Here is a 26556-nt window from a genome sequence, read left to right as displayed (position 1 = left end):
ATGAGTTTAAAATCTCCTGGTTTCTCAATGGTGAGAAGAAACAACCAGAAATACTTTTAAGAAAATATCCAATTAAAGTACTACAGACCCATCGCAGCTTGATTCCTGGGGACATTTAGCCAAAGTTACTGAAGTTATGGGAATTTTGTCCTTTAAGCAATACCCTGTTTCCCAGAACTTTAGTGAGAAGACAAGCACAGCATGCTCCTGGTAGCTGAAGCCAGGTGCTACAAGTACCAAAGTTAAAAGTATATCATATTGAAACTGGAGCATTTTCAATGCAGTTTCTAGTCTATTCAGTATGCACAGAGGTATTAGGTTTTACATTTCTTAACATCTCCTAATGAATTTTGATATTTTCATTTATCTTCATGTGTATCAATGTAAAATACTGTCTAAGTATACCTTTTTGACAAACTCACTATTACAAAACAGAAATTGTGAAATTTGCATTACTAGAGCCCAACAGCACCGAACGAGCTCACTAGAGGAGACAACACCTGTTTCAGAGTTTATGGTCTTATAAGAATGAGATGGCTACCCCACCTTAAACTTGAGGAAAGAGGACAAATAACTGATCTTTGTGCTACAGTGACACAAAGCCTATGGCAGATTTGATACTAGAAACTCTCTCTTTAATTCCTTAACCACCACCCTAAGATGCCACCCTCTTCTGAAAGGGGGAAAAAACCCATCCCCACCAACAAAATCAACCCCCCAAACCTATACTTTTCCATCACTCGTACTTTTTAATGCACTACTCACCTCTAGGGTAGCAGAGGTGTCAGCTGTGGAATTTCCAGTATTATTGCTTGGGACTGAAGACATTGTTTCATTTTTACCTTCAGTATCTGATTTTTCATCAGAACTCATACACTCCACATCAGCATCAAAACCAGTTGGATACCCCATTGCTTGTAAAACCTACAACACAGCCACATGAAATGAACGGTACAATAGGTCGCAGTACAGAAACAAATACAAAGCTCATCACAATACAGAAGAATGTTCACCATGACACTTAATAAAGGTGGATTGCTTAGAAATAAGTTTTCTCTTGCATTGAAATGGAGAACACCACAATAGCAATGGGGAAAATCCTTCCAGTTTTCCAAGAATGGAATCAACACAAACAGAATTTTAAAAGATAGCAATTACTCATGAGCATCATTCATCATCTCAGTAACTCCTTGTAAAATAAGAGATTAAAATTCAGAAGTGCATCCACTGCTGACACTGCTTAACACTATGGTAGGGAGATTGTTTTGCACACCATTTTCCCCTTCTCTCTGTGTCTATGGACAGATCAAGAGATTGACTGTAGGGCAAACAAGACACACAGTCTTAGGAGAATTAAAGCATTGTACTTCTACCAGACGGTACTTCTGGAGTTTCCTAGGAAACCGCAGGCAACAGCCAGTAGGTACCCAAGTGGTATACAAAGTGTGTCCCTGAAGCTAGAGGACTGGTGTCGCGCCTCCCTTGCTTGCATCTTTCAGGAACACCAGATGCTTTCAAAGCAGGTGTACAGGGAGCAAACTCCTAAACTCAGATGTGAGGCGAATGAATGCCCACCTAGCAGAGTAACAAACTGTCTGCAGTAAGCCTACCTCTTAGTGAACCACGTCACAACCTCCAACAACCAGGAGCTGTATATAGCAAATGAAATTTTACCGATTCAGGTACTATTCATCAGTTCCTTCAAAAACATCTTCCACTAGCAAGGTCAGCCCCTCCTCGAACCAGCTACCTAACCTAGTCATACAGTGGTACCAGACACGGGCCCAAAAGAATCTGGAATGAACCTGAAGCTCCACTGAAAATTTAGTCCCAAGAACAAAGTTTGCAGAAACCACTATGTTCCAACACTGAACTGAGAGCTGCATGGGTAAATCCAGGCTCAGCTCCCATACAATCCTATTTTGCTGCATTTTCAGGGCTTCTAAATTTTAAAACGGCTGAGATCTAGAAACTGAAATGGTCGCATTATTCCCTCTTGCAAGTCTGGGAAAGCAGGGCCTGGATCTGCTAGGAATAAAAAGGAAAGAAAAAAAGAAAAAAAAGCTACTCTACCACACCACCCATTTCCTCTTGGCTCGAATCATGGATGTTTTGAAGTGTAGCCAAGGATTTGTATATGTGTAAATTTAGAGAAAACAGAGCTGGGTAGGCACCAGCACAGATCTGGCTGACGCAGAGAGGTTCAAGGGCAGAGAAGTCACAGCTTTTTCAGGGAAATTTCGTATTTAAAAAAAAAAACCAAACAAAAACTAACTGCAGGGAGGGAGGCAAAATAAAAGAATGAGGCAGAAGGTCTGGAAGGACACACATGCAGAGAGCTACTTTTCCTGGAGGAACACCACATTCCTTCAGATACTTCTGGACACTTTGAACTTGAAAGCACATGGGACAATGGGATTTTCAAAACTGAAATCAAAGGAAAATAGAAAGTTGCCAGATGAAGCTTCTAAAAAGGATATTCTTGCTCAAAACAAAATGAAGGACAGAATGGCAGATGGGCTTGTTCCTATCATAAGTGCAGTTCTATTAAAAGAGGTTCTCTTTCATAGACTCACAGGACCATTTGGGTTGGAAAAGACCTTTGAGATCATCAAGTCCAACCATTAACTCAGGACTGTCAAGCCCACCACTAGACCATGTCCCTAAGCACCACATCTACGCATCTTTTAAACACCTCCAGGGATGGCGACTCCACCACCTCCCTTGGCAGCCTGTTCCAGTGCTTGACAGGCTGTTTGGTGAAGAATTTTTTCATAATAACCAATCGAAGTCTCCCCTGGTGCAACTTGAGGGCATTTCCTCTTGTCCTGCCACGTGTTACTTGGGAGAAGAGACTGACCCCACCTTGCCACAGCCTCCTTTCAGGCTGTAGGGAGCAATAAGGTCTCCCCTCTGCCTTGTTGAACCTCATACAGTTGCCTCAGCTCATTGGCCCAGCCTGTCCCCATCCCTCTGCAGCACCTCCTGCCCTCCAGCAGATCAATGCTTCCACCCAATCTGGTGTCATCTGCAAACACACAGAGGGTGCACTCGATCCACTCATCCAGATCATTGATAAAGATATTAAACAGGGCCAGCCCCAGTACTGAGCCCTGGGGAGCACCACTTGTGACCAGCCACCGGCTGGATTTAAGTCTGGTCACCACCATTCTTCGGGCCTGGCCATCCAGCCAGTGTTTCACCCAGCAAAGCACACCCCTCCAAGCCAGGGGCAGCCAGCTTCTCCATGAGAATGCTGTGGGAAACTGTGTCAAAGGCTTTACTGAAGTCTAGGGAGACAACATCCACAGCCTTTCCCTCATCCACTAAGCTGGTCACCTTGTTGTAGAAGGACATCAGGTTAGTCACAAAGAACCTGCCTCTCATAACCCCACGCTGGCTGGGCCTGACCACCTGGTTGTCTTGCACATGCTGCATGATGGCACTCAGGAAGATCTGCTCCATGGCCTTCCCTGGCACAAAGGTCATTCTAGTTCCCCATATCCTCCTTCTGGCCCTTCTTGTAGATAGACATCAACTTCCAGTCAACTGGGACCTCCCTGGTTAGCCAGGACTGCTGATAAATGATGGAGAGTGGCTTGGTGAGCATGTCTGCTGGCTCCCTCAGTACCCAGAGCTGTCTGTAAGAAACTTTTGTTTCTTCCCAGAAACGCCTCAGGCTCAGTCTGCTTTAGCAGTCTGAACTGTCCTCATGCAGTACAACGAAGATGTTCATGTTGGATGTTCCAGTCTATCTCTGCTTTACAGACCTAAGTTCTGTCATGCGGAGCACCTACAAGAAGCAATAGTAGGTTGACTAGTACCTGAATGATACTAAAAATTGAGTGGAGACCAATCATTTACGTACATTGTTTATCCCGGCACGCAAAGGTACTCTTCAGACACTGAAGATACGAAACAACTGCATGTTTCCAGGAGCTCACAACCCAGGAATGGACACAGAGAAGGAAGGGGAGAAAGAGGGAGCCACCAACATGCCATTTTCAAACCAACAGGAGGAAGGAGTAGAACAGAACAAAACTGAACCCCTCCAGTCCAGAACTTACACAGCACATTTGATCCATTGCCACATGAGCTGACCTGCACAGCCCTGGGAATTTCTCCCTCCCCTCCACTAGTATAAAACCAGCGATGCTCTTTGAACCACGGCCAGCTGTGTTTAGAGAGTACATAGGCAGTAGCTCAGTTTCATCCAGATTTTTTTTAATTTTGAGGTTGCATATTACTAGTTCTAACCATATTTTACACTCTCTGTTCCAAGATCTGGGGTTAGCAGATTACTTCAGGCTGCCTTACCTTCACTGCCACATGGAGCTTGGCTGTTTTCTTAGAAGGTCCTGATGCTTCATATGTCGTACCATCAACATCTACAGACATTGTGAAGACTGGGGCATGGACTGGACCAGACTGTGACAGCAGCTTATACTGAAGCCCTGGCCTGATTTGGTTCAGCCTCATCAGAGCATTCATGAGATCTATTGCTTTACTATCTAGTACTAGTACAAGATAGTAGAAAGGGGGTGGGGGAGGAGGAGGGTGGGGAAAAAAAAAAAAAAAAAAAAAGAAAATGAACAAAACAAGATGAACAGAAAAATGAAACAGTTTGCATTTCAGTGCCTTCTGTCTGTATAAAGGAGCAAAACAACCCCTCAGCCTCTCAGAGGTTGAGGGTAGCCATAACACTGTTAAGTCTTTAATAAGCCATTCTACGTCGGGGTAACAACTGTAATTACCCATTTTTTTTATATTGTTAACACAATTTTTTGCAGCTAGCTCTATTCTTCCTGGCTGCTATAAAAGGAGTAACACGTTTTATAGGTAGTGAGGAACCAGATCCAGAATGGACTGGATCCCAGCAATGCTGAGAGACTTCTAGTCTGTGCATATGTGCAATGTCAGTGTTTTGTAGATTAAGCATTTTATTTTTCTTGCAGGTCTTAGGAGACCAAGAACTAGCTCAAGAAGGGGAAGAATGCAAAAAAGCAAATCTTCACACAGCAAAGCCACTGCAGTATTTTGAAAAAATCCCACGGTACAGGGACATGATCAATAAAATACCTCAGCTGCTTGGGCAACTGAAAGTTTTACTGTAACTTGATGGGGAATCCCATTTAAAAATGCAAATCATTCAGTTAGTAAAACATGTCAGGGGAAATTCAGATGCACAATAAGAGATGTTTGACATTCTAAATGTGGGGTGGTAAGAGACAACATTTTTTGTTCCAAAGACTTTTGCACATGCTATTCCACACCAACACAGAGAAGCTTTTAAGCCAACTCCCACTGCACAATAGATCTTTGAAAACAGAATGGAAAAGTGTTGCACTTACTTTTCCTCAGATTACGCTTCATCTTTTTATTTGGATCTTTATCATCCCCAACACTATCTTCAAATGGTCTCTTAAGAGCAGATGAGCCTGTACCTAGGGTATAAATTTCCTTGTAATATGGATATGCTATTAGAAAAACAAAATTCCACAGCAGGAGTCTGATTAGTCCCATACTGTTCCTTGCATGTTTATAATGAAGAGAACTCAACCATCAGTCAAAGCTTTCTTACGGCTACACGTAAGCCAATATTAGCTTATTACTCACTGTACCGTGCCATGCAAGGTGTCTGTTTCCAATATCATGTGCGATATAAGTAGTGTTATTCTGCTGTGTTGCTTTTTACAGTTACTCTAAGGCAAAAGCTCTAATAATACTGTTTTCACAAAAATATACATAGAAATTTATTTTTATTAGAAGTATATAGTTTTCTAGGAAAAATTATTGAGAAATTCGTATTATAGACACTAGTTATATGCTTTTTGACAAGTCTACAGTCTCTCCTTCCCCAGCATAAGAATCATAAACACTGCTTCTGCTATTCAGACCCCAAAGGGCTTTGTGCTTGAAGAAAATTAATCAGGTATATTCTAGCTGTACTGCTGCTCCTCTGCTGGTACTTCTAGAGAACAGAACTTCCAGATTTTCTCCCTAACACTGAAATATTTTAAAACAAAAAACAAAAAACCAAACACATTTAACACAAAGAAAAGTCTTTACCTTACATTCACAGCATGTAACTCAGGAATTTCACCCATTCTAAATTAATCCCTAGTTTACTGCCCAATTAGTGACTTTTGGAGCAAACAATACCTACCTTCTTTGTCAGTTACTGACCAGGAATATTTCTGAAATGATTTATTTGATGGGAGGGGATCCATTTCCAAAACTTTATAGATCTGACCAAAGGCTGATAATCTGAGGGCATGCTATAAGGTGACAGCAGAAACGTAAGTTACATCACAGTGCTACTTTACCTCAGTTATCTAAGTTTCTAAATATCTTTGTAGACACAAAGACACTTCTATGAGAAGACAGCTTCTACAGCTATCTTCTATGATAGCTATAGGTAATGCTAATGTCTAAAAATTTAAAACTCAATTTCTGTAATACAAAGTGCAGGGCACATTGACAGGGAGCATACTCAAGGGCTCTGTGCCATAAGCACTTGAGGTGGGACACAGGCGGTGCGCAGCCATTTGACTGCTTTTGTGAGGATTAGATTTCATATACCTTTAACTCTTGCACTCATCAACTATCCTTTAATCCTTCCAGGGCAGCGCACCAGAAAAACTGTCAGGACTACCATTAAAATAAGCTATCCTGGCAGAGAATAAATTGTATTAACAAGCTAAAATCTTCACTGCTACAGTATCTAGCTCCTCAGATGTATGTTTTCTACCTGAGCACTGTGTGTAATGGCTTCTTTTTGCTGGACTGTCATATTAGACAAAGCATCTGTTGGCTCCCGTTCACAGGGGTCATGCAGACCAGGGCCTCCTAGGAGGAAAAGAGGCAAAGCAGATTATTGAGAGTAGTAAATGAGAAGCAATATGAAAATGGGGACTGATGGGACATTGTAACAGCTAATCTCAGTCTTCAGCTGAGCAGGAAGTGCGCCTTTTCTAGTAAGGGATTCAAACATCACACAAAGCAAGCTAACCCCGAGATTTTACTCCCTTGCAGCAATGGCCACAGAACTTACCAGGGTTAACACCACACATATGTAATAGCATGAACTAAAAGCAGTAAGTTTTAAAAAAACATATAATTTGGATAGATATGTAGATTTTAATGAATCTACAGAAAACAGATGGTCATTAAGTCTACTAGGGTTAATTTATAAACAAACCTAACATTCCCCACTAACTACTTCCGCTTTAGAAGTACTCAATCAAACAGTTACAATCATGCAGCTTCTTTTTTTCTTTTTATTTCCTCTTAATTTCAAACAACAAATTATTCATTTAGCTCCACTGCAGGTTAGGAGTTCAAGGGAGGCGTTTTTCATCTAATCGCACAGCCACAGCAAAACATTAAGGCTGTCTGATCAACCTTTGATATTCCTGAAGTTAATCTGTCCCCTTACCAGGAAGCAGGATTCCAGATGCCAAACACTCCATTACTCGTCGCAGCGCTTCCCCAGCGCCCAAAGGTCTATTACAAGTACCTATAGATTTTTCACATATAAGCTCGAGTGGCTAGAAGACATTAAATTATGATTAGTATGGACACAAGGGTAACTGTAACTGCAGTTAAATATGGAGGGGTAGAGGGGAAGAATATTCACATCAGCTCGCTTCATTTTTAATCCACTATGGCTCTAACTGACAGAGACAGACATCCCAGAGGACAGTTCATGGCATGTGTATTTGCTCCCTGCCCTGAGTCATCTTTTGAGGAAACCAACTGCTCTCCATTAAGTGCCCAGGAAGTCTAAATGGAGGAGCCTTCTAAAGCCAAGTCACATGAATATTCTCCTCCTCTCAAGGTTTGTCAGTTCTACGTGAGAAAAAACACTGCCTCCACTGAGCTACAATGTTCCTCGCTGGATACGCAGAGCATTTAGGCCTCCCCAAACCTGCCAACATGACATAGTAACCTCTGGTAGGAGCAGCACTCTCACGGTATTCTCAGAAATATTCTCGGGATATTTCTGAAAAGTTAAATTTAGAAGCACCAGGTGAGACTCTATTGCAAATCCTTGAGGATGTGCAAGGTCCACAGCATTACGTCTCTTTCCATGGCATCTGTACACCCTAAGGACTGAACAAGTACTTGCGTTCTCTTTCCTTCCTACAAGTACTTCCCTACATGGGTCACAGTTAGTGAGGAGTAAAAGGAAGGGGGGTTTAAGGTGTTTCATACAATGCACTGTCTTCTCCAATCCAGACACTGCTACAATTCTCAGGAGACCTGAGACCCGACCTTGTGGCCTTCAACTCTTTCTGTACTTACCCATCCTTTCAGTGGTGCCCACGTGGGGACTCTGTTGCACAAATCCCGCAGAATACGAAGGACAATTACACATGATTTTAGTCCATTTGCCCTGGCCTAAAACAAACAAAATGATTCCAATACACCTGCAAAAACCTGGCCTTCAATTTTGCTTTTCTTTTTAAATGCACAGAGTCCTGGGATAGATTTTTTTAATTATTATTATTACTACTTAATCAGCTTCATGCAAAATAAAAAGAGTTATATAAAAGTAAAATACTTCAATTTAGAGAGACATAAAAAAGAAAGCAAAATGTCAAGATTGCTTTTGTAGCCTCATGACAACTCTAGACCAGCTGGCTGTCTACCTGTCACGTTTGCCCTTGCACAGTACAGCACTGAATTCAGAATTCTAGACCTTTGCTCTATTAGGGGCTAGTCAGACATTAAAGAGGCATTAAAATTAAAACTGTCTCAAATTAAACCTCGTAAGGCTACAATAACAACAAGGTAAGAACAAATAGCCAACCTGAAACCATTTGGCGTGCCGCAGAGACGCCAAGGCCTCCAGGCATTTCTGCCTGTCCAATAAGTCCGGAGGATCTTTCATCGCAACATTATCTACTGGTAAAAATGGGATAAAAAGAGACAGATACAATTTGACCAAGGGGTTTCTGTCACAATACAAAAAGAGTGGCAGCATCTCAATGAGATAATAAGACTCCCAGAATTTAAGTGCACTGTGTTATTTAATTTAAACAAGCCATTAAAGGTAGTAAATGTGCACGTGTGCAACAGAAGCAAAGGCATTCACTCCTTGTAAAATAATAGTAATAATAAAGATGGCCACTGCTACAGACAATCTGGGATCTTATTAAAAATGTAGAACACATTTCAGGGCAGAAAATAGCTATATAGCACTTTCCTCTTTTTTGGTTCTTTTTTTTTGTTGTTGGGTTATATTGGGCACTTTTTTCCCCTCTTCCTTCCCTTTGTGACTTTCATGGCACAAAGGTGGCAGAGAATTTCAAAGAGACAAGCTTCTTTTGACAAAAGGAAGATATTCTTGTAAGGGTATAAAAAAAACCCCCTGTAATCAGTAGAAAGTGAAGTTATGTCCATGCAACTGTTGAGAATTCCACAGAAAAACACTGAATATATTTGAAATATTATTGCATGAACAGTACTAGCCAATATAATTCAATGAAAGAAATATACCAGAAATGCTAGTAAGATATTTTACAGTCAGATTAGTCTTTCATATAACAAGAACATATGAAAGAAGTGAGTAAATTTGGTAACTTCCAGATTATTAGTGTACTGGAGAGGTGGCCGCCTCTTGTAAAACTCTTCCCAACAGCAACCGAAATCAACAGAGGAAATTCAAAGTCGTCTTTGAGAGACAAGACACTGATATCTTCTGTCCAGGTTTACACACTTTTGGTTTTTTCCCCTTTCTCTTTTCTTTATCCAGCATGCAACAAACTGCTTTTAGCAGTCACATCCAGTTTTATATTGAGGGACATCACGCGTCAGTCCTTTCTTCCCTAGATTTATGGGGTTTTTTAATCTTAAGTATCTATCAGCATCCAGATTCTCTGGAAACTCTGAACAAATGACAGACCTTGCATATCTATGAAATCTGGTTTAAAATATTTTAGTTTTTAGCTAACATGAGAACATTTTAGAAGAACTAAATAAATCCATGGCTCAACTAAAACTTTGAATATGTTTAATTTCCCATGAGTACGCTATTAGTCTTTATTTCAAAATAAATAATTTGGAAATACAGTCTTTTCATTATTCACAGCAGTCAGCTCTCCAGGTCTTCAAGACCACTATGCAGATCTGAATGAAAAACAATATCCATTACAAATTAAAGACTATGCTAGATAAGCAAAATCCAGCAAGTATCATCAGTCTGTAGTACAGTTTATTAGTAACACCTCAAAGTACATTATTGCAGGTTGCTTTGGATAGTACTGGTTACATGTGCAACTGCATCTTTAACGTTGAAGTTGCTTCACCTCCTATGCCATTCCAGGGGAAGGTTACTCTGGTAAAAGCACATTATGTTATGATGGATAAAAGAGCCCAAAGCTAAAAAAAAAATCCAAAACAACCAAAACCAAAAAAACCCCACCCCAAAACAAGAAAAAATTAAACCACAGTGTAAAACTGAACAGAACCAGGTATCTTGTTGTGACAGTTCACAGTTGCGGTTTGCACCTGCTGGCTCTGCTGTCGGCAGAAGACTCAAGTGCTATAAGCTTATTTTCTAACCCCAATGAACTTCGCAGCAGATATTTGCATTGTTTCTTATTGCCCTCATCAACAGTATGACAATACGGGGATTAATCACACCTCTTGCCAGTTTTCCAAATAAAAGCTGCAAAGTCTCAAAGCATTGGATTTCTACAAGCACAAAAGGTCACTTTGAAACACAAGATTTGCTTCTAGATTTCCTTTGCAGTTTCATCATTTTCAGGAGTAACATTTTGTGGCACACAATTACTGAATGTACATCTCTCTAGTTCTGTAAGAAAACTTTATTGTGGACAATATAAACATCTGCTTAAAGCTCATGTACAAAACAACTACTGTCAATGAATGATCAGAATCTTATTTTAAAACGTTAGAAATGGCAAAGGTGACTGATTGCAAAATCATTGTTTGCAGTGAACCAAATCTTTAAACACCTAGAGACTTTTACTTAGTAGTGTACAAGGCTCTGCTGAAGTTTGTTGCAGCCATTGACAAAGCAAATTCATTTTTCCTTTAAAAACAGAATATGTGTCATCTGCCACTCAGGTGAATGAAAAACCTTGTAAGATTTAATTTGTTTCAACAAGTTAGAATCACGCTTTTTCCTACAGGAGTAAGGCTGTTGCCAAAGGTCTAAACTACAGGCATCTTGGAGGATTTTGCCCATTGGAATTTCAGTACTTAGGGTCCTGAGCACCTTTCGCAGATGTTGCAGTCAGCCAACTTTTGGGTGCAAGATTCTATTAAACAGAAAGATGAAGAGAACAGGCAGTGAAGAGGGCGAGCGGCTTGCAGCAGGCTCCCTTTCGATACCCTCAGGAGAATGGCATGTTTCTTCATGCTCTGCCAGTCAGGAAAGTGAGACCCAATCAAAATTTTCAAATGTGATTGCACAGCTTTACTTTTTTTCTCATGGTTTTAACAAGGGCAACGATAGAAGGAGTTTAAATGAACAGTTAATAATAAAGCCCTGACGTTAGCTCACACTATGCAGCCCAGAACCAATCCTTCAGGAATTCTCTCCCTGCTTGCTGCATGTGTTCTCTTCACACAGTAGCTGTCAACTTCATTCATTTGCAGCCAGCCATACGAGGAGCGTTGTCTTCTCCATAGAGGTAAGGTAAACCTGTCACTCGTTGCCCCTTCAAAGGCACTTGGCACCTTTGGAGCATCGCTGGCTGCGTCTGCCCGGCAAAGGCAGCAGCAGAGGCAGGACTGTTTATGCAGCAGCTGCGCAAGGAGCAAGGTTGATTTCAGCCCCACTTTGGTAAATGAACTTGTTCATTATTGCATAAGCTTGTTGTTACTGTACGCTCAGTAACAATGACTGATTTACAAGCTACAACGTTCTGGTCTGGGAAGCCCGGTTTATATTTGATGCTATGACTAAAAATTCAGTTTCTTAAGAAGTTTGAATTTTAAACAGATGCAAGATGCAGGAATTTTAGGTGCTTGACTTCTCAAGTCCACATGAGACAGCAGAGCTTTATGGATAGCCGTTTGTGAGAAACACTGAAATGCACACACACACTGGTCCACTATTTATTTTTGCTAACAAGCAGCAAAAACAAATAGGATGAACACCACATCTTAAACATGAACACTTTTCCAAAGAGGTGGGGACTGAAGAGAAATCCAGGCATGTTTTTCGAATACATTCTGACATCAGGGCATGAAGGCACACACAGCATTCCTACAGAACAAATGGGAGCACTGATAACGAGGTCCGTTACGCCTAACCTCGCCAGTTTGGTTAGAGGACAGATTAGTGCTAATCACACCGAACCTGAAACCTTGGTCAGTTTCGTGCCACGCCGCTCCCTGGGTGCCAGCGGGCGGGCAGCCAGCCACAGCGCCTGCAACCCCACCGCCTATCTTACAGTGAGATGAAAGGCAAGTTGAGAAGCGTTTTGAGCTCCTTCATTCAAAAGGATGTAGGGAATAAACTCAAAACAGTTTTTAAAACTGCATAGAAAGTATATTTACATTTGGTTGGCATTATTCAGGAGTATTGAAAAAATATGGCAGTACTTTCTTTGGAGAGGTGATCAAGGTATTTTCAGCAGACAGTTTTCTCTTGAGTCATCTTCCCTTGATATTAGACATGAAACCTTTTTGGTCTGAATCTAAGTGAAAGTGACCTAAATATGGTTGGAAATACAAAAAAAATATGCCCCTCTTAAATTTACTTAGTGACATCTGCATAACTTTTCACATACCTTAGAAAAGGAATATGATAAATGATTCTGTTCACTTGTGTTGAATCAATGTCAAAGAACCTGGGCTTTAAAACAAGATCAATTACCTTGTTAACTGTCTTGTCAGCTGTACAGAAATGACAGCGTAACAGCACTCTTAAGGGAGGTAGTAAAACCATTTTAAGTTTAAAAGAAATTAGTACAGAATCTTGAAGAATATTTTAAGATACTGAAAACAAAACAAAACGCCCACATTTTAAATGTAGGAAAGCATAAAAATCCAAATCCTCACTCAGTTTGTGATGAGTTCAGGAGTCCCCAGAGTTTACTGCCACAAAGGCATTGTTTTTTGCAAGAAAATACTTGGACAGAAACCTTTGTGAAAAACTGCATCCCCTTGTGAGAATCTTATTAATCCTTTACCATTAAAATTTGTTCTGCACTTTGTGCTCTTTCTCACAAATACGGATCAGCTGCAAGGACTACAGGGCTGATCTCAGCATCTTATGGGAAGCTGAAGAATAACTGAAGTAACATGCAATTGATTTTTAAATGGTCTTGCAAAAGAGCATGGTTACTAATTTGAGAATAAGCAGACATTGCAATTAGGGAATCTTTGCCATTCATCTGTTTTGTAAGATTTTTCTGCATCCAACTGCTGCCAAAGTGTAACATTTCATTTGAAAAGGGATCCTTCCTGCCATGGCCTCAAACAAAAACCAGGAGAAACTGACCAACATTTCTCATTGTGTCGGTATTTCATGTGGGAGAAGGGAGGAAGCAAAGGACTTGTGGCAAGTCTAGAAATGGGAAGAGAGCAACAGGGAGTTCCCTAGCCCACATGGGCCCAGCTGCCTCAGTTGTCATGACAGAGAGTGGCCAGTTGGTCAAAGGTCTGACATCATCCAGTGGCAAAGTTTCTAGGGACAGGTTTGGGAAGCGGAAGCAGAAATTACTGACAAGATTCTAAAAATGAAACAAAGTATGGCTACATTTGCTCTTCTCTAGTTCTCTGTGTTTGTTTCCAACCTGGTTGATACTACCAGTCAACATTCCTTGAACAAGGGGCATGGAACTACATTGGACATCAAGCAGTTAGGGAGAAGGAACAGAAAGAAACTAAGTTACCATTTGCTACATCTATTTTGCTCTAAAGACATGAGGTACAACATTCAATTCAGAAGCAAAAGTGCTGTGTTACAGCACTGCAACTTCAGTTGTATCCCAGTTAGGAAACTCTTAAAAGCTAGAAACATATACATATGTATCATCAATTAATAAAAATTGAGGGCCAGGATGACATACTTGCGAGCTTTGCAGGAGAGTGTTTTTATGTAAAAGGAGAAATAATTTTATGAGATTTTCAAGATACTACCAACCAATCCCACTTGACTGACTTAATTCGAAAACAAGACTGTGCAGCGCTGGGGTGCGCAAGAATTAACTAGCAAGTCTGAAAAAAAGAACTAAGATCTACTTGTACGTCCCAGTTATCAATGTAGGCATATTGCTTGCAAATGAAAGCTATGCATATTTTACATGAAAATTAAGTGACTGTTGTCTTTTTAAGGCACAGATAAGGTAACCTATGGTCGCAATAGCCAATCTAGTTAGTACATGATGCACAATTAAAAACCTACTTCCCAATTATACCCTGTGCTGCACAGTCAGGGCATTTAGATAGAACAGTCTTAAAAACAAGTTAAAACGCTCTGTGTACCTCCTTCCTTCTTCTCTGCTTCATCTCGAATGAGAGGGGATGTAAGTATCACCTTCAAAGTTAGCTTGGGCTCCTTTGTGTTACGAATAATAATAGCTGCCTCATTTACATGCTCCTCCACGAGATACTTCTCTTCTGTAAGTTTCTGAAAGTCACCAAGAAAGATTTCAAGAATCTCCCAATCAACTGAAAAACTGCAAAATCTCTGTATGTGCATATGCCTCTTAACTAATGAGAAGCCTACCAGACATTGCAATAACAAGTAAGACCTTGCCTCCCTCATTAAAAACAAACAGAAAAACCCCAGTAACATGCTTACAAAAAAATAAAGATCTTCAACAAGTTTAGTAAGAACACTGAGTAGTTCCACTAGGCTATCACTCTTTTTTAACTTTTTCATAGCTGCTAGCATGCCAAATACCGCCAGCAACCTTTGTTCTTAGTAAGTACACATTCCTCAGGTACTGCTACCTCTAAATGTAAAAGCTCTCATATGTGGCATGACCAACACAACCGTAACTGTCAGTGCAAACGGATGACAGATTCCAGGGCCAGAGTTGCACCAGCTCACCTAGTCCACGTACCTGCCATGAAGTAGAACCAAACATACCTCGGCCATCTCCTACCAACCCTAAGATATCTTCAGATGCCCTAGCAACAGAGATTTTGCCACCTCTCCAAATAGTCTATTCTGATCCTTAGCTGCAGATATAATTTAGATGACCTATTTTGCAACAAAAAACGCTCCTTGCTGCAGTTCCAATTACTTCTCACCCTACCTTTGGCAGTCATGTGAAACACTGAATCACTGTCCCTTTATAAATAACCATTAATGTCTTTTAAAACCTACACCTGCATTATGTCTTGACTTTTTCCTAACCAGGTAAGTTTTAATTATGTGGGTTTCTTAGGTGCTCATTCTCACTTGTCTGATTTTCTCCAATTTGTCCACCCATCCCTCTCACTCCCTTTCCACACAGTGCTTGAAACTGGATGCAAGACAACACTGTCACCCACTTCACTCATTAATACCAGTGCCAGGAGAGATCCCTAACAATGCCTGGAAAACATGACCTCCCTCTCTTGACAGCACACCAATAAACTGAGTGGGCTTTAAACTGTTCTCAAGAAACTTTTAATTTCTTGCTTAGATTTCTTTTGTAGATAATACTCCAACCACCTTCTAATTTGTTCCATTGTGGATTGTACCAGAGTTATCTCAAGTGATCTGTGTCTGCAGGTCTTTCAGTAGTCCTTTGGGACCTCCCTCAACCTCCAGAAGTGCAAAGATAACCACAGGTGGTTCAGAGTCCTAAAGCTGCCCCTTCTGTTTGTGAGTTTGCTGCAGCAAGACCACACAGTTAGAGCGTATCTAACATATACTCTAACTTCTTTCCTCGTTGCAATCTGTACTCCTCCAGCTCCTTTATTGTTGGGATGAAAATCTGTAAGCATCTGCTCACTACAAGCCGAGCCGACAAAGCGGCAAAGCAGAACTGTTAACATCCCTGTACCTCATTTGCTCTTTTTGTCCACCAGTGGGCTGGCACCTACCTTCCTCCTCCTGCATCGGGTGCATCTGCAGAACCCCTCATTGTCTTTCATGCCCACAGTGGCTGTAGCTTGTTTCATGAGTCAGAATACTCATCTTTTCTGTAATCCCTTTCCTCACAGTTCTTCCCCATAGGATCTTAACTACTTGTCCCTTGAATTTACTGCAGTCTTCACATCTTTTCATTACATCTGTTCTGCTGTTGTCACTTTCCTGAAGCATACGCTAACTTTTCTTATCACTTTCAACCCTTCTCATCTCATGCCTCGCTACAAACAAAAAAAAAAAAAAAATGTACTCTTTACTACTTGACACATCCCTATCATTTTCAAACAAGTAAAATTTACTCTCTACTACTCAATAGATACTTAGCATTTTCAGCTATGGATAGGGCCACATCTGCAGGCACAACATTATCTCATTAAAACAAGCCCTTTATGTGAACAGTGAAAACAAACAGCTGTCAAGAATGGTAAAACACATACTGTCTATGTGGAAATCAACAAAGCCAGAAAAGCTGATCGGGAGAAAAGCAGATCAAGTTTGGACATGGTTTGGAGAGAGACACTTGCAGTGAAATACTTTAGGGCAGTTTCTCGGCAACAGCATATGTCAGTCTGGAAGCTGGACTGATTATTCAGACTGACTCTGTGAAAAAGGTATTATCCCTAGCTGCTTTAAAGAGACCGATGTCAGCTGTAAGTGCTGCCTACTAGATGCCAACATCAGAATTAAATAGCCATAAATAAAAAGAATTATGAGCTCATGACTAACATGAGCTAAAATGAGTGACCACCTAAAGTGGCTTGCTCTCACTCAGGAGTACAGAGGTGTTTACCTTGGAACAGCCCAAGTGAAGCAAAGCAGCTGCAGTGTAGAACTTAAGGTTGCGGCAGGGGACAACAATACAGACTGATTCACATGCCTGATGGGGAAGACTTCTGGGGCTGCAGTTTAGCTCACGTTAGTGGTCAGACCAGAGAGCAAAAATCAGCTGGGTTAGTTACCAAACAGAACGGTTAACTGCCATCATGGGAAACCCACATCACAAATGGGGCGTGGGCAACAACAGGAATAAGATGTTAGATTTTGTGAATAACTACTTTATGTCACTACGTAAAATGTGTCGCACACCTTAGATATCATCCTAGATTCAAACTCTATTTCTTTAATCCATGCCACTTGTCTTTTTTCCTGGAACAAGTTCCAGCCTTTTCCCAAGTACACCCTGCAGGGCTACTGGCCATTGTTAGAGGACTACCCTACATTAACTCACCTGAATTTGAGCTGGGAGATTGTCTTTAACTATACATAACAAGGTCTTTGTGGGTTTTTCTTTGCACATGAGAACCAGCTCCAGATCCATATCATCTTTTATCAGCAAGCCCTTTGCAACCAAGCCAATTCTCATAACACCACACAATGTCCGACCACCTTGATCCCTGAAAATGAAACAATTTGGAGTAATTAAAATGGTATTTTCACACATTCAAAATAATTGTATTATCCTATCACAGTGAGGAGATAAACAGATGGGACTGATGACTGTGCTGAAATGGCGTAATACCGATCAGAAAATGAAAGGCACAGACTCTTTTTATGCAAGTAGCTCCTGTGAAAAAATAAATGTAGCCTACCTCAAGTCACCAAGTGCACCCAAGTTCACTATCTGCAGATCCACCAAAAAAGAGTAAAATAATTAATCTAGAGGAGCTCTCTGACAGAAACCGTTTTCAAAAGTGATCTGAGTTGTCTTTTAGTGACACTCCAACTTTAAACATGGCCATGCACTTCTTCAATGTTTCTTTTAGTTGATCCATACATTCAAACCTTTATCTTTAAAATTATACAACCGAATCCTGAAGTTTTAGCCCATACTACAAACTGACATTTCAGGAAAGCTTCTAATTTCCAAAAGCCTTTCAGGCACAATTTCTTCAACAAATCTTACCACTAAAACCTACAGAAATAGAGGTCGGACTACAAGTTTCCAGCTACGGTTCCACAGAGCACTTATGAGCCACAGTAAGCAACCCTGGAAGCAACATAAGAACACTTTGGGTTTGTACAAACCAAAGTACAGACAACAAGACCAACAAAAACCAGCTTAGTAGGCTAGAATTGCTTAAAAACATCAGGAAAAATGCAAGAAATGCATCTTCGACAGTTCAACACCAGCTGTTGCCACATGATGCATCCCACGCCCTGTGGCACATCGCCACTGCAAAACCCACAGAAAGCATAACCACCTCAGCCAGGAACAGAGCATTCCTGTTCACATCATTCCTGCCATCCAGAGAGATAGGCTGGATATAAAACAAAAAAAAACCCAAACCCAATAAACAACAAACCCAAACCAGTCATGCTGTGATCAAGGGTTAACACACAGATCCTAAGCTTCACTCAGAAGTATCTTCATCTAATAATTGTACCGTCTTTGTCTTCATGTGCTTTAAATGGCAGAGCAGGAACAGGTGCTTAAGCAGTAGACAGATGAAAAGAAGGAATGACACAGGAAATGAAGTGGCAATCCCAAACCAGCTACCATCCTTGATTAGCCAGAAGCAAACAAACAAAAACTGTTAGAAAGTAAACATCATCTCAGCTTCCACCCTGGAACTATGCTACTTCAACCGTATCTGGATGCAAACATGAGAAAACACAGAACTCCTTGACATATGGTTTGTAATTAGCATTAAGACACTGTCAGTTACATATTTTTGGACAATACAAGCTAAAAGGGGTTTACAAAGTGAATACTAAAATAATTTGTCCCAAACAAATGCACAGACACAGAAATTATTTTATATGTATAAATAGTACAATGACATTTATAAAATCTGTACTCCAAACAGAACACAAGCATGAAAAATCCCACACACACGTGTGAAAGCAAGGCTGTCCAATGGTCTCAAAAGCATTTACTGCAGGCTTGGATTTTAATTTTGGGGTTTTTTTTGGGTTTTTTGGGTATTTTTTTATTTGTTTGGTTTTTAGAATCCATTCCGTGCTCATTTTACCAACATCAGAAGACACCTAAAACCATCGCCAGTAGTGCTAGGAAGGCAGCACCACCACATACAGCACCTGCGTATCAAGAAAGACTGACTGTTCTTCAGCAAAACACTGACCTTAAATACCTTCCTCAAGAAGATGACGAAACTTAATTGTCCATCTGTAAAGAAGCAGCCTACCAATCCACTACAATTATTCTCCTGTGTCAATACAATCACACTGTCTTACAGCAATTTATACATTAATTTATGTAAAAATATTCATGATTTTAAGTGTTTTGCTATTTCTATTTGAATACGTTTCACACCAAAGAAAAGTGACATTATCACAGCTCAGCCTTACACAAAAATGCCAGTGATCAGACTTGTTAAATATTTATTAGGGAACAGAAAACCACAGGCATCAAATGAGGGACCATTTGTATATTTACTTTTCCAAGGCTATCAGGCAACAGCCTTCATGCTGCTGAACATTTCCTATGTGGATCAGTATATTCTGAGTAGGTGGTGCTGCATTTAAACTTCATGCAGAGCAAGCAGTTTATTTCAATAGCTCCCATGCCCACAACCTTATCCTAGAGATAACCAAAGACAACCTTAAATGTTAAGAAAGAAACCTGGGGAAAACCACTACTAACACATGAAGAATTTTCTGCAGAATCCACAACACTGCCAAGAAACCAGATCGAGTCATGAATGCTTTCTGCCCCTCCCAGCCATACAAACTTCCCCAGTTAGTACAGCGCATCTCTTGTGTCTAAACTGAGGTACATCCAGATAGTGAGGCACAGCAGGGCTTTGCACCTTCTTTCCTAAATGCTACTCTAAAGATTTATGAAGACATGGAAATAACCAAGAACCACGTTACTACAATAAAACAGGAAACAGTATTTAACTTTTGAATTTTCAGACAGACATCCTTATGCATTTAGGAATAACTGATAAATACAACAGTAACCACCATCCCTTTCATATTAAGCCAGTAAACTATTTTTTCAGTTTAAAAACCTAATGCAGTCTTCCTGATTCAGAGTTAGATATTTTTCCATGACTTGCACTGAACTGTATCTTACTCCAGAAGTATAAAACATACAGGGTCTGTATTTCCATCTACTACTGCTAGAGTAGGCTACACTTCCACCATCCCAAAATGTAAACAACTTCACTTATTTACCACAACACCAAAAATCAAGAGAGGTCTCACAATAAACCTTCCACTGCCATAAAAGGTGCCAGAAAATGTAACAAATATATGAAAAAGAATACACCTCCTTTATCAGTTTTAAGATCAGACTGTACTAGGCAAAGCCCATGCAGCAGCAGACTAATATTCCATGCATCATCAGAAAGGAAGTGGAAAGAGGTCTCTGACTGCATCTCTAGTGCAGGTTATGCTGCAGATGTAACCAGACTGTCCCAAGAAGTTCAGTGGAGAAGTATTGGATCACAGGAAGTGCAGAGAACTGGAAATCTGTTTTTCAAGTCATGGATTAGGAAGTGAAGCACCGGGAGACCAGCAGCCAATTCATCATAACCTGGACAGACACTTACCTGAGCTGGCGAGCATGTCAACCAGATTACCCAGAAAGCACTGAAGAGCCAGAAGTGCCCAAGTTAAAAAGTTTTACACAGAGAAAATGAAGGAAGAAAAAACCCCAAACCCCCAAACTCACCAAAACCCCCCACTAATTGCTCCTGCTTCTTCCTTGGCTACCAGCGTTCTGCTAGAACAAAACTTGGCACTATGTCAGGAAGCAGACGGGGACAGAGAGCAAACAGATGTTTCACTCTGTAGAGAACTACATAATTGTACTGGGTTTGGCTGGGATTGAGTTAAATTTCTTCACAGTAGTGTGCATGGGCTAACGTTTTGGATTTGTGCTGATAACACTTGGATGGTTGACCCATGACAGTAATGGAAGGTAATGGATCCTTAGAAAAGTTAGTTTGCTGAATAAACAAAGTTTATAAAAATCTTTTTTTGTGCATTAAGCTGAAGGAGCCCCTAAAATACATGGCTGTGGATTTGCATTGGTGTGTTACAGGGACATGTATTCGCTTATAACTACTGAAAGGTTTGTCTGCCAAATTCAACTTCACAACATTACAGTAAAATAAATAACGAAATAGAGACCAACTGCTGCCCACACTGGGCTTATTACTATTCCTTGCCCTCAACCCTATGTGCTCCCACCTCAAAAAGTCCAAATATATCCACTTCCTTCTGTGAACATTCATATGCAACAGAATCAAGTAACACTAAGACTCTTATTTAGAGGGAAAGGAACCCAATTCAGAGCAGTACAGTAACACATTATGAGGCTCAGCTCACTCACTTGGCATTGCTTTCTGCAGTTTCCTCCTTTGCTTCCACATCACCCTCACATTTTGTAGACTTGTTCTTTTCATCCATCCAGTCAGAGACATGTTTAAGGGCACATTCTACTGTTGATACCATGTTCTGGACAGCTTCAAGTTCCTCTGGAGATGGATAAATGGTTGAATGTTTCACCATTACATGGCGGTCATCATTAGCAAAAGATCGGATAGATCTCTGTTATGAAGTGGGAAACAGGGGGGGAAAAAAGAACAAAGTTATTGGATTATCGATAGAAGGACATTGCCTGAACGGGAATCCTCCCTGACAGATGTAGGAAAGTGGTTTATGACGACCATTGCTTATAATCACACAGGAGTGATTTCTTATCTTTATTTAAATATAAATTTTAAAAAGAAAAAAAAAGCAAGCAAACACCAGTGCAAAAATCAGCATTAAGCTGGCAAAACATATACGGCCTTGGGTGGGTTATACGGCACCTAATATTTGATGCCTTAATTTACCTCTTCTAGAATCCTTTTATTGGCTACTAAGAGGAACATGCACATGTAGAGCACAGTTCATGTTTATGTCTACCAGGCACATCTGAAGCAGTTTATGTCTACTTTGGGATGAGATAAATTGTGCTTCAGAGGTACATTTCCTCACCCACCCACATGTGACTACAGAAATCTAGACTGTTACATCAGGCTAGATGTTACAGATATCCAAAAATTAAGCAAGACAGATTTCATCTTTTGTTTGGTACATGCCTCATAAGTGGAAGTGTGCACGGGTCACAAATCAGAAAAAGGGAGAACTCCATGCACCCATCTACAGTTGTGGTAGATACAAAATACGGTCAAGACCTGTAGCATGCATTTGTCTGCAACGGCTAGAAGTGGAGTTTCTACGTCTTGTCCTTTCATGACCTCCCCCTCCCCACCTTTTTCTCATTTTCATTATCTCACTTCTCCCTGCCCTCCCCTGCCACGCTTCTCTTTGAGGAGAGGACATGGTCTGGCTGGCTAAGCATAAGGTTGGAGTGCTGAAACAGGGGACCAAAAAACCCTCTGAGTTTCATTCCCAGTTTCATTAAGTGTCAGAGACAGACCTCCCTCATCCTTTGACTAGCTTGTTTATTTAGATTAAGCTTTCAAAGTCAGCAAGAAATCAGTTAGACCTTGATCTTGCTTGAAGGACCTACAAGCCGTGAGCATTAGTACAAAGGAAAGAGGGGCTTCCCTACCCTGGAATACTTGCAAGAATTAAGGAGTTCCTGAATTTTAGCGATGTTTGTTGGCTTGTGTCAACCTTCAGCAGCTGGATAGCTCAAAGCAAAGAGAAAAGCCAGGGTTCCTTATTCCAAAAGGTAACCTCATTTCAAGGCAGGGAAATTTAAAACCTAAGTGTTGCAGGGTGAGAGGAGACTGGGTAAAGCATGCGGAAAGGAGGGCAGACAAGGAGACAGAAAAGGTTCCTCTTTTGTAAGAGGCACCAATACTCTCCGAACACAGCTTTGCACGTTCTGGAAGTGCTGAGCGCAGCCACCTCTCCTCCACTTGCACTAGAGACATTGGCACACACCTCAGCAGGCGGCCATCAGACGGCCACCCTGCTTGGGTTCCATGGCTGCTGCAGATGAAGTCATCGGCAACACACACTGCTGCAAGGGGCTTAGCAAACTGCTCAGGGATTTACAAAGGCATGAATGAAGATGAGGACAGAGACAAACTAATAAGAAAAGACTAAGTAATTTCTTTAAAAAAAAAAAAGTTTAAAGAATAGGAAGATATTAGAGTGCTAATTAAAAGAGTCAGCAGTGAAACTGAGTCCCTAGTGATATTGTTGAGGAAGGTAAACTTAAGCGGTTGGGTAACCTGTGCTAGGAAGCTTATGGTTTGTGCCACACGCTGTTCCAGATGAGACTTTTTTTGATCTAAACAGTGCCCCAGACCTGCTGCGATCACAGCACAGACCTCTGGTAAGAGCAGCTCTATATCTTGTTCTCTATAGACACAAACATCAATCATTGCTGAAAGCCTCCCAGAACTTGGAATCATCAACCAAAAACCTCTGTTCCTCCTACACATTAAATAATTTAATTAGGTTTCATTTTCTCCCTGCTTCATGGGTTTGTAACAGCACTCCTAACAGCCACAGAGCCTTTGAAGATGCTCAAAGGCCTCTGGGTTGAATCCTTGTTAAGGAACCGGTCCTGATTTCCCAGCTTATTGTGTTCACTAGGTCCCTTCCACTGAAGATCATTGTGACACCATCCCTTTCCTAACTTCTGGGCTCCTACCCAGATGGACAATTCGGGTAGTAAAAGAAACTCATCAGCCGGGGTCTGGTATCATCCCCAGCACTTTCACAGGTTGCAAAATGCTTCCCGGAGGTCCCTCTTGTGGCTTCTCTGCCACACGGATATAGAGAGAAGCTGCAGTTCAGCAGTGAAAACTGATAAGCTGGATTTATTAACTCACCCCCACCATCTCTTATCTCATGAAATATCAATTAGGAAAAACAGTAAAACAGGAACAAATTACAAACTCCTATATCAGAAGACAACTGTTTTCTAATGAAGACGGACTAACAAGATCAATTCCTCATTACAATTTAGGTAAAAAATAGCAGCAAAAAATGGGACACTTTAAAATAAAATATATAGACAACTCTGCTTTGTCAAGTGTTCTTCCTCCCTCTGTGCTCTGTAAGAAGTAAGTGTCTCACCTTAGGTCTTTTTTTTAGAGATATATATATATAAACACACAGCCTCATAGCAGCAATCAGCTACACAAATGTTATAGAACTGTATTTAAAATTTATTGCATTTATTCTCATTTCCATTATCTCAGTAATAACTTTAGAGGACTTAAAAAAAAAAAAATAATGCTTAAACTGCTCTCCACAAGTATTTTTCAGGAACTGGGAAGGTTTATTGGCTTTTAGTGAACACCTTTTCAGAATCTTACCATCACAATACTTCATACCTGCACATCTTTACAAATTCAACATCTCAGGCACTCCCAATTCACAACCAGTACCAGGCAGATCAGAAACAACTCCTCATTTAAACCATATACAGCAACATCATCCATGCTATTAACAATGCAGGCACAGAACCACATTCAATCACACGCACACAAATACGAATAATCAACACTTGGTTTTGTGAGAAAGAGGTGGAAGGGGAATATCAGCATTTCGTTATGCAATCTGCAAGTTCAAGGTCACTCGTGCTGTTTGGTACAGCTTGCTAATGCCAGTTTTATTAGAAAACCTTATGAGCATCCCCTTCGTTCATATTTAATAATTCATGTAATGCAGGCTCACAAGACAACTCTCTGGTTTTAAGAGGCTGACAATATATCAGACCTCATTTGCTTTGCTCCAAGCATGCAGCACCATCTCTGATTTAGTGCAAGGTCAGAAAATCCCCCCTTTTATCAGGCCCCATGCAAGACTGTCAGCAGATAATATTTTTAATGCAACCCTATGAAAGATGACAAATACCTACCATGGTTTGTTAGTGTTTCAGCTCTCTCTCCCTCCCTTTCTCCTTTTCCCTCCTCCTTGGTGTCTTTGCTAAGCACTGTTTTGCCTGACAGAACCTCTTCATAAGCCTCTTAGTCCCTTGACAGCTCAAGAGTTCATACAGCCAAGATGCTCTGGTAGTCACTTTCTGTAATTCACCTGCAAAAAGAGAGAGAAAACTTGAAACCAGAAGAAACGGCATGTTAATTCCAATAAGTGTTCGATGCAGCACATCGAGTCAAGCCACTGATTAAAGCAAGCAGGCTTCAAGATGGGGAGGCAGTCACTGATCCGTTTATTCCTGAACAAGCAGATGTCACTGTGGAAAGCAACTTTTTGTAATGTGCCCACACGTATGTAACGACTTACCCATGCCAGTCAGAGCTTCTCTCGGTGTGGCTTGTCAGCCACCTGGCAACCTAAGTTTCTCATATGAGGAAGATGGGAAATCCATCATCTCGAATATGCTCTATATGAAACCAGCTCAAGAAGTGTCTATTTTTACATCGCATGCACATTAGGAATCAACCCCCCTGTATTTAATTATCAAAATGTAATTATCTGTTGAAATCCCCAGTGCAGCCCTCAATCCTGGATGTGTCAGATGCTGTGCAACAAGAACTAAGACTTCAGGTGGCAATAACTGCAAGTCGTTATATAAAGAGAGACAAGCACATTGTAACAAACTGAAGACTTAAGACTCGTCAGAGCGTTCAGCTGAAATAATCCACACGGCCTTTTCTGTCTTTCACCACTTTTCACAGCATACAACATTTAAAAGATCCTGCAAAAGCAACCCTTTTGTACTACACTAAGAAACAAACACCAGCCTGGCAGCATAAGGAACTGCGAACAAACACTCTGTAAGACAATAGAAGAGCAGAATAACAGAGCAGGTAATGTGAGAGGAAAGCATAAGCTCATTGCATAGCAAGACACTAGTCCTTGCAGAAAAGTCCTGTTTTCCTTTCACTGCACATATTGTTGCGTCAGCTTTTCAGCAACATTTTGAAGCAACTGGAAACCCAGTCAGTAAATTTCTGCAGACTGACACACGCACTCAAATTTGTTTTCTTTTTCTCCTGCAAGTCAATCCCTTCTTCTCTAGCAGTATGTTGCATATTGTCTGTCGGAGAATCCCGACATTGTTAGAGGTTAAAAGCGTGTTTGGCAACAGCAGAGGGATAGGCAAGATGACTTGAAAGCAGAGTAGATGCCTGAACCTCAGGGGTGTGACAGGGAATAATTAAAATGTTGCATCCCATAGAGATCTCAACACGCCAGGCGAAAGGCAGCAACAAATCCTGCTTCACTACTTTCCTAGTAAAGGAAAAATGTAGCAGGTTTACAGGACGAATAGCTTTGGCAGCAAGTGCCTAATAGTTGGTTGGTTGTATTGCACACCACCAAATTTAGGATGTAGGATTGAGTAAAACAAAGAACAGCCAGACAAGAACACTGTGCAGGGGCCTGTCTGCTCCAGCAGCTAAAGATTGCCAAGGAAGAAACCCCAAGAGAGTTAAATGCAGTCATACTAAAAATACTTGGGAAAAGCAAGCTAACGAAAACACTGAAGGACCTCACTTCCTACCACAAAGGCCAAATACCCAACTGAGGTACACTAGAACTCTACCACATTGCTTCCCAGAAGCGATCAAGGAAGAGGA

The 26556-nt window shown here is 40.8% G+C and overlaps 1 protein-coding gene across 17 annotated transcripts in view; it reads right to left on the bottom strand.

Moving 5' to 3' along the window:
* STRBP (spermatid perinuclear RNA binding protein) overlaps window positions 1–26556 on the bottom strand; it is a 72846-nt gene that overhangs the window by 22941 nt on the left and 23349 nt on the right. For 7 of the 17 annotated variants that reach the window (XM_056353002.1, XM_056353015.1, XM_056352999.1 and 4 more), the window contains 12 exons: window positions 24873–25048; window positions 21372–21589; window positions 17298–17463; window positions 14470–14614; window positions 8816–8910; window positions 8308–8403; window positions 7439–7550; window positions 6752–6849; window positions 6167–6278; window positions 5352–5444; window positions 4318–4517; window positions 766–924 (listed from right to left, as the gene is read on the bottom strand). In XM_056353002.1, the coding sequence (XP_056208977.1) occupies window positions 766–924; window positions 4318–4517; window positions 5352–5444; window positions 6167–6278; window positions 6752–6849; window positions 7439–7550; window positions 8308–8403; window positions 8816–8910; window positions 14470–14614; window positions 17298–17463; window positions 21372–21589; window positions 24873–24875 (1497 nt within the window). In that variant the 5' untranslated portion in view covers window positions 24876–25048. Of the gene's footprint in view, window positions 1–765; window positions 925–4317; window positions 4518–5351; window positions 5478–6166; window positions 6279–6751; window positions 6850–7438; window positions 7551–8307; window positions 8404–8815; window positions 8911–14469; window positions 14615–16023; window positions 16234–17297; window positions 17464–21371; window positions 21590–24872; window positions 25049–26556 lie in introns of those variants that run through there. The other 10 variants (XM_056353012.1, XM_056353010.1, XM_056353011.1 and 7 more) reach the window with 5 other exon arrangements.

This window comes from Falco biarmicus, chromosome 9, assembly GCF_023638135.1.
Source record: "Falco biarmicus isolate bFalBia1 chromosome 9, bFalBia1.pri, whole genome shotgun sequence".
NCBI classification, from domain to species: Eukaryota; Metazoa; Chordata; class Aves; order Falconiformes; family Falconidae; genus Falco; species Falco biarmicus.
The sequence above is the reverse complement of the archived record's forward strand: the minus strand, read 5'-3'. Positions and strand labels throughout refer to the sequence as shown.